The 8,533-nt window shown below is 55.3% G+C and overlaps 1 protein-coding gene across 2 annotated transcripts; it reads left to right on the top strand.

The window, feature by feature from the left end:
* Nucleotides 1-483: 483 nt before the first annotated feature.
* C1QL2 (complement C1q like 2) lies at nt 484-1,969 on the top strand. 2 transcript variants are annotated; one of them, XM_060015728.1, is made up of 3 exons: nt 484-880; nt 920-1,167; nt 1,790-1,969. In XM_060015728.1, exons 1-3 carry the CDS (start codon nt 484-486, stop codon nt 1,967-1,969), a joined length of 825 nt encoding a protein of 274 aa, XP_059871711.1. The 2 variants fall into 2 exon arrangements, with proteins under 2 accessions (XP_059871711.1, XP_059871710.1); XM_060015727.1 differs by having other exon boundaries at nt 484-1,167.
* Nucleotides 1,970-8,533: the final 6,564 nt, after the last annotated feature.

Raw genomic sequence — 8,533 nt, 5'->3', positions numbered from 1 at the left:
CAGCGAGCAGCTGGAGAGCAGAGCAGAGCAGAGCGCGCCGCGGAGCCCCGGCGCCCTCTCTGCGCACGGATCCCCGCCTAGGCCAGGCGAGCCGGGCAGGAGGCAGCGCGGCCGAGCCCTCGCGGGACGCCGCCTTCGCACCCGGCTCTCCCCGGCCGCAGCGGCCGGGACCCGTGGGGCGCCGGGCTCGTCCTGGGAGACCCCGGCCATGCGCTCCGGGCTCCGCGGTTCTCCTGAGCAGCCACCCGCGCCTGGGCCAGGGCGCCTCTTGCTGAAGTAGTTGGGCGCCCGGAGCAGGGGGTCGCCACGTCGGGGGCGCGGCCGGGACCCGCGGAGTCCGCCCCCGAGCGCGGGGAGCGGGGCCGCCTGAGCCGCCCGACCATTCCCTCCCCGGGCGGCAAGGAGGAGCTGGTGGCGGTCGCCTCCCGGCTGTGGCAGCGGCGGCGGCGCGCCTGCCTGGCGGCCGTCGGCGTGCTCCTGGCCATGGCTCTGGGGCTGCTTATCGCCGTGCCGTTGCTGCTGCAGGCGGCGTCCCCCGGGGCGGCGCACTACGAGATGATGGGCACCTGCCGCATGATCTGCGACCCGTACAGCGCGGCACCCGGCGGGGGCCCCGCGGGCGCCAAGGCTCCACCGCCCGGACCCAGCACTACCGCCCTGGAAGTCATGCAGGACCTGAGCGTCAACCCTCCGCCCCCTTTCATCCAGGGACCCAAGGGCGACCCGGGGCGACCCGGCAAGCCGGGGCCGCGGGGACCCCCGGGAGAGCCGGGCCCACCTGGACCCAGGGGTCCCCCGGGGGAGAAGGGCGACTCGGGGCGGCCCGGGCTGCCTGGGCTGCAGCTGACGGCGGGCGCGGCAGGCGGTGTCGGGGTGGTGGGTGGCGGAACCGGGGGCGGCGGCGACTCTGAGGGCGAAGTGACCGGCGCGCTGAACGCCGCCTTCAGCGGTCCCAAGATCGCCTTCTATGTGGGTCTGAAGAGTCCCCATGAGGGCTACGAGGTGCTCAGATTCGACGACGTGGTCACCAATCTCGGCAATCACTACGACCCCACTACTGGCAAGTTCAGCTGCCAGGTGCGGGGCATCTACTTCTTCACCTACCACATCCTCATGCGCGGCGGCGACGGCACTAGCATGTGGGCGGACCTCTGCAAGAACGGGCAGGTCAGTGACACCCCTACTCCCACCTCCACCCCCGCAGATCCCCGCGGACCCTCGTTCCCACCCTGAGCCCCGAACCGCCTGGGAACCCAGCCTCCCTTCTCCCCACTCGCCAGCGCCCGAGCTCGCCCCGGCAGGGAGCGCACGATAGCATCCCGTTTCCCGGTGCGCCGTGGTCGCAGTTATCCCATAGCTCCCGAGGTTGCGTTCCCAGAGCTCCGAGACCCCGCTACCCAAATTGCACTCTCCCCGCTATTTGCACACCCGCCTGAAGCCCCGTGGGCTTCTCGGAAACCTCACTCTTCTTTAGCTCTCTGTGCGCCCCATTCTCCCCTGTGCCCTCCCCGTCTCCTTTCTTCTCGCCCCGGTCCCTGCTTCCCGCCCGTCCCCGCTGGGTCAATGTCCACGAAGCCTCTCTCTCCCTCCTTCCCGGACTTGGAAACTGCGGAGCATAGGGGACCGGGAAGGAGTTGGCTAAGTTGGAGAGAGAGCGTGGAGCCTGGGTGGGAGAGTGGACCCTGGAGCTGCAGGCGGAAGGCCGGCCAGGGGGCGCGCCAAGTGGGGGACAAGGCAAGGCCCCAAGCACAGGTGCCTGGGCCCACCCGCTGTGGTCGCTCGCCCCCAGGTCCGGGCCAGCGCCATCGCACAGGACGCCGACCAGAACTACGACTATGCCAGTAACAGCGTGGTGCTGCACCTTGATTCAGGGGACGAGGTGTACGTGAAGCTGGACGGAGGGAAGGCTCATGGAGGCAACAACAACAAGTACAGCACGTTCTCGGGCTTTCTTCTGTACCCGGATTAGAGGTGCCGGGAACGCGAGGTGGGGTGGCTTCTGGCCGCCCTATGCCAGTGGGAGCGCTCTGTTCCTCTGTTCCTTGGCGAGGACCACTCCCGCTTCCTGACATCGCTGGAAAAGACACATCCCTGCTGTCCTTCCTGCCCCGCTTCCGACCTCAGTGTGTCTGCGACTCGCCACGCTCTGGACTGCGCTCATGGTCTCTGTCCCCAGCCTAGGGCGGGAGAGCGGGACGCCAGAGCGGAGAAATGAGCGTGAATCTGAACCCCGGTGAGGCGGCAGCGCGGACTTTGCAAACCTGATTGGACTCGACAGGCCCGGAGGGACGCCTGCCCTCTTCCAGTCCCCCTCCTCCTACGAGTGCCCTGAGACTGAGGGCTCCCAGCCCGGGCCACCTGAGGGAGGCCAAAGTGAGCACGCGCTCCCTGGGGCGTCCTTCCCTGTGACCTGAAATACTTGTGCAAATGTCCCTGTCTATAAGCCCAAATCCCACCCTCAGCAGAATCCCAGCAAACGGAAACTCCATCCTGCCTCAGACCCACTGCAATGCATTAAATTATGTTTTTAGACTATGGATTCCAATGTCTCTATCAGCGTGGCCCCAGGACCAGACCTCCAGATGTTCTCCTTGACGTGAAGACCTAAGCTAGGCCCTGAATAGCTCCATCTATGCCCTAGTTGCCAGCCACTGCCTTGTCCCTGCCACCTGGGATGGGAGAAAACATGTGGGGAGATGGGAGGGCAGTATCTCACCCTTTGCGGGGTGTCTCCCCTGGGCTGGGCTGCTGCCTTGAATTGGAGGGGCCCAGAGGAGGGTGGGAGGGAGATTTTGAGGGTGACAGGAGAGGGAGGTTCGGACCTTCAGGCTCCCAGCCTTGTGGGAGGAGGTCAAAGGCCAGGAGTTTCTGCAGAAGGAAAGGGGAGAGGAGGCATTTCTGCAAAATGAGAGGCATGAATGAGGTATTTGCCATCTGGTGATGTCTGAGATCTCCTAAAAGGAAGTACAGAAATCCCTGAGGAAACACACCCACTCAGCCATGTAGTACACTCAGCACTACAGCTGATGTCCATTAACTTACACCAGCTGGGTCCACAACTCTCCAAGGAACTGGTAAACTGAGGCAATTCTGTGGACTCTCCAGCTTGCGGAATTCACCCAGAGCTGTGTGGTAACTGAGATAGACTCTATCCCTTGCAGCGGGACACCCCCTTTTGCGGGTCTTCCCGTGCGCACAGTGGTGTGGGACACCTGCTCTGAACCTGACCGTGTTTGTTTGGTCCCCCTCTTTCCTTCCCTTCACCATTCCACACGCACACTCCACATGGTGTTGATTGTTTTCTTTTCACTTTTTTATTCTGTGTTTAGGTTGAGTTCCGATAAACAGTACGTTATCTACAAAATAACTAGTTGGCAACCTGTTAGTATTTACGGAGCTCACTTTGACCAGTTGTTTGAAGAGAAATGTGAATGTGTACACAGAGGCAACCCCAGAGTGTGCTACGTATGTAAAACTGGATACACACACACACACACACACACACACACACACACACACCCCTTGTGGATATGTTACGGTTGTCATGGCTAATCCGTGTTACACACATGCACACACATACGTATTCATACAGTCATGTCAATGTGGTGTGTGACATGTTCATGGCTACATGTCGGCCCCCAAATTACATTGTGCTCCACTTTAATTCCTGGAGGATGCTTAAAACCGTGATTCCCATTTAAAAGACAGCTATACTCCCCGCCTCGAGTCCTGTGTCTGTCGCTCTTTCTCTGTATGCTTTTATATTATTTGCTCTTACTTTATTTGTTTTATCGTCATTCACTTGAATATTAGTAATGATGGCATCTGCTTCGAATCCAGGGATAAAGTGCTCAAAGAGAGCGAGGGGAGAAACAACATCTATGTGCAAACCACCATCTCTCCAGTTTCAGACCCAAATGAGTCCCAATTCCCCACCCACCCCACCCCCAGTGATTGTGGAGCCCAAACCCAGCTGAGCCCAGGAACTGGGGAGGGCAGAGCCAACCCCGTCTCCCGTTGCATACGTATCAATTTCTGATGCCTTGTCGATTGTATCATCCAGAAATGCGATTAAAACCAAATATCTGAGACTCAAATGAAGTCTAATTGCTATGGATCTGCAATCCCCACCGGGCCCCTAATCCTTTCTGACTTATTCCCCCCCTTCCTCTGATGAGATGGAGCTTAGACACAAAGCCCTCAGTTTAAATTTCAAAAATTAAAATTGACATGCAGCGGTGGCTTTCCTGGGAGCGGAAGGAATTTCTAAGGAGCCCAGCTTTATCCTCTGCATTAAGAAGCAATTTGTACTTCTAACAAAACCCCCATCACTCCCCTTTGGTGGAAGGGCAGTAGAGACGCCTTGCCTGGGTCCGGCTGTTCACAATACTTGGACAAATTTGAATCTGAGATTCCTCCATCTGTATTCCCCGGGGCAACCGGGCTTCTTGCAATTCTAATGCCCAGCTTGCTGGGAGGAGCTGCCAGAGGTGTCAGCTACTAAAAGGATGATAGATTGATGAGGCAGCGGGTGGTGGGAGGCGCGGTCCACGGCAGGAGCTCGCCAGCCGAGGAACAACCCTCTCTGTGTCGACACGTTCTCTGTGTCCCAGGCAGGCCCCTCATGACCCACTGATCTACAATCCCATGATCTTCCTGGAGGACTCCCTGAGATGGGGCAGGTAGGGGTGGGGAGACCCCTGCCCCTCTGTGTACCATCAGTCTCGGGGTGCATGTGAAATGAAAGAAACTATTTGCTCCAGACACATCCTTTTTGTCTCTAGTTGGGTTGAGAATTATTATCAGTTGTGAAGTATCTTTTTTTTTTTTTTTTTTTTTTTTTGCGGTACGCGGGCCTCTCACTGTTGTGGCCTCTCCCATTGCGGAGCACAGGCTCTGGACGCGCAGGCTCAGCAGCCATGGCTCACGGGCCCAGCCGCTCCGCGGCATGCAGGACCTTCCCGGACCGGGGCACGAACCCGTGTCCCCTGCATCGGCAGGCGGACTCTCAACCACTGCGCCACCAGGGAAGCCCCCTGAAGTACCATTTTAAGTTCCCAATTACTTTTGGGTCCATTTTCTACCTGTGTTTTTAGGTTGGGATGGATTATCATGCTTGCATCTTCCCAGAAGTAGAGGAGGTATTATTCTGTCCCTTTGGGAGGTGGAGAAATTAGGGCTCAGAGAGGCCTAGTGACTTGCCTGTGTTCACAAGGCTTATAAGAGACTGAGTGTGGACTTGAACTCAGGCCTGCAGGCCGTGCCTCTGCCCGACTGCACAGCTGGAGTGCATTCACCTCTCAGAGCTCCCAGGTGTTTGAGAGGAGGGCAAACGGGTGGGACACACTTCCCACCCCTTTCTCTGAATGAGGGAGTCTCAGCACCCTTCCAAGGGTCAGATGAGATGAAAGACCTGCTTCTTTGACCCAGGCTGCCCCCAGAGAGCACCCCAGACTCCCGAGGCCTTTGGCTTGGGAACATCCTGTCTTGGGTTCAGTGTTGATGGCAGGACCCTTTGGTCAGCAACTCCAAATGCTCCGTGTTTACCTGTGTGTCTCCACCAGCAACCCCACCACCACCCTTCTCCTGAGGGACCACTGACCACCTTCTCCTATAATAGCTCTCCCTTCTTCCTCTTGCTGGAGGGGAGGGTTTAGCTGAAGTGAGCATGGCTGTCCCTGATTGCAGAGAGGGCCCTTATTTCATTCCCAGAGTCCACATCTGGGTGAGTGAGTATTTTCAGGACCGCCTGTGAGCAAGAGATACGCACCTGGCCCTGGAAATTCGGATAGAAGTTATGCCGTCTGCTCCGTGAACCTCCTCTCTGTGTGACAGGTGGCTCTCTTGGGCACCCAAGACCAAACATCTAGGCTGTCCTCTGCATGGAGTTATGATGACACCATGGAGAAGCCATATTGTGGAGACCACTTGCTTAAACTTCACTGACCGCGCAGTCCTACTGGACAAACGTTTTTTTGAGCACTAATCCCCAATATACGTATTTGACTTATGAATAATTTATGGATACCGCTGTCAATCCATACTTTCAAAATTCTATCTTTTTGTGTTTATATTCATCGAAGGATCTCCACATTCAAGTCCGTATCTATATTCCAGCTGGCTAACCAAGTTTGGACACAAGTCTCCCCTCATCGCAACAAAAAGAAACAAGGGCTAATCCAAGTGTTTCCGGTCAACTTGCCATTTTTCTGGAATCTTAGGCAAAACTGTGTTCTTTTATGAGTCCCAGGTAAGTCTGTGCGCTTTAGTTCTTTTTTTTTTTTTTTTTTTTTTTTTTTGCGGTACGCGGGCCTCTCACTGTTGCGGCCTCTCCCGCTGCAGAGCACAGGCTCCGGACGCGCAGGCTCAGCGGCCATGACTCACGGGCCCAGCCGATCCGCGGCATGTGGGATCTTCCCGGACCGGGTCACGAACCCGTGTCCCCTGCATTGGCAGGCGGACTCTCAACCACTGCGCCACCAGGGAAGCCCCGCTTTAGTTCTTTGAGTGCACAGTTTCAGTCCATATTTTAAGTATTAGTAATGCTTGATTTTCTCTCTCCTTTTTAGATTAAAAGTAAATAGAACCAGAGTTTCAGTATTTCCTTGTCTTATCTGATTTTGAAGACTGATGTTGGCATTGGAACCAAATCCTGGAATCAGGAAGGGCCGGGCTGGGGACAAAGCCTCTCCCAGGGCCCTGCTGGACATTGTGGAGGACGAAGCTGGCAAGTGGAAATGTGGAATTCTAGAAGCATGTTTTGGTCCCCTGTTATTGCCGTACCCTAGTTTCCTTCAACCAATGAGGGTGTTACACAAAGGAGCACGGGGCCCCAGGAGTAGTTGAAGTAAATGATAGGAGCAGTCATTTTTAAAAACAAATTTTGTCATACGAATTTCAAAAATACTCAAAAGGAAACAGAATAATGCAACAGCCCCCATGTGCCTGTCTTCTAGTTTTCATACTCACTGCACCATGGCCATGGCCAGCCAGGCAGAGCTACGGTTTTTATGGATTAAGCCCTCACAACGTGCCAAGAATTGACGCTGGGGCACAATTGTTTCCTCACAACGCCCCCGTGAAGAAAGTACTGCTATCCTCCCACTTTACAGATGAGGAAACTGAGGCACAAGGAGGGGCAGTGACTTGCCCAAGGTGGGGGCAAGGGACTGGAGCTGAAATCTGTCGGAGCCTGGAAACCACATCTTTGGGGAGTATAGTCAGGGCAGGGTGGTGAGGCCTCGAACGCAAACCACAACAAAGGCACCCTGATACAAGCAAGGCTCCCCGACAAGCACTCCAGAGGTGAAGCCACGTGTTGTGGAGGCTCCTAAGCGTCTGCTCTCTCCCAACAGTGTCATCAGTTGATTTCCAGACTTCTCACTTTCTTCCTTCTTACTGTCCCGTACACCAGTCATGCTGTTTCCTGTACTTGGAATCCTCTCCTCCGGGTTGGCGCCCACCCCTCTTTCAGGCACATCTCTCTTCTAGTAGCCTTCTAGCCCTCACCCTGGTGCCCCTTCCCCTAAGGACCATAGAACCCTGATCTTCCGTACCATGGTGCCTGCACAAGGCTGTAATCCCATGTTCAGTTGTCTGTCTTCCCCATGGACGGCAGGCTTCACAAGGCAGACCCAGCATCTGTGTGAGTCACCAATGAGACCCACATTCCCAACTCCAGCACTTAGAATGGTGCCTGGTAAACGGTAGGTACTCAATAAACGTTTGTGAAAAGGATGGATGGACAGATGGATGGATGGATGCGGGAATCCTGGGGGATCCTGACAGGGTAGATTTTGGAAAGACCTCTAGTGTCTGACTTTACAGCAGGATCAGAAGGGGTCTTCCCAGCAAGCTGCATACTGCTCTTAACCAATGGGTCTCCATCCCCCTCCATCCCTGACCCTGAGTTGCTAAGGTTTGGGTGAGGGGTGAAGACTGCAAAAGAGCATTTATTGCAAGCTTCCAGGCCCTGGTTACAGAGCAGGAGAACCTGTCCAGTTGACATGAAATTATGACTCCTGCCCACCGTGGCTTCTGGGCTGATTTAGGTCTCCTCCCTCCAGGGCCTCCAGGATGTCCCTCAACCTTCTGAGGTGGTTGGGCAGTAGCCTCACTTCTAGTCAGGGGTCCCTCATCTGGTGCTTTTGCAGTCCGGATGCTTTTATTTTCTCCAAATGGAAAACATCTTTTGAAAAATTGTTGATGCAATCTGTGCTTGCAAAAAATGTAAACAATATACAGAAATATAAGACAGAAAATAAAAATTCCCTCTCGCCTTATGCAGTCTCCTTTCCCCAGACGTAATTTCTGTTAACAGCTTGATTTGTATTGTTCCAGACTTTTCAAATGTACATATGTGTGGATTTGTTGGGGAAGAATTTAAAACTCTAAACACCGGCAGGTTCTGTACTTGCTCTTTCTTTTAGTGATTGCCCTTGAACAATGCTAAGGGGCCCTTAGTGCTGAGCCCTTTTCCCTTTCCACCGAGGTGCAAGCCATTGACCATAGACGAAGGACCTAGATTGGTTAA

The sequence above is a fragment of the Delphinus delphis genome, chromosome 7 (assembly GCF_949987515.2).
Source record: "Delphinus delphis chromosome 7, mDelDel1.2, whole genome shotgun sequence".
Classification (NCBI taxonomy): Eukaryota; Metazoa; Chordata; class Mammalia; order Artiodactyla; family Delphinidae; genus Delphinus; species Delphinus delphis.
Note: the sequence above shows the minus strand (reverse complement) of the source record. Positions and strands in the feature narration are given on the sequence as shown.

Excerpts from the sequence above, each read along its gene's own strand:
- C1QL2 (XM_060015727.1), top strand. The coding sequence starts at position 484 with ATGGCTCTGGGGCTGCTTATCGCCGTGCCGTTGCTGCTGCAGGCGGCG. Across the intron at positions 1,168-1,789 it reads ACCTCTGCAAGAACGGGCAG|GTCCGGGCCAGCGCCATCGC; the intron begins GTCAGTGACACC and ends GCTCGCCCCCAG.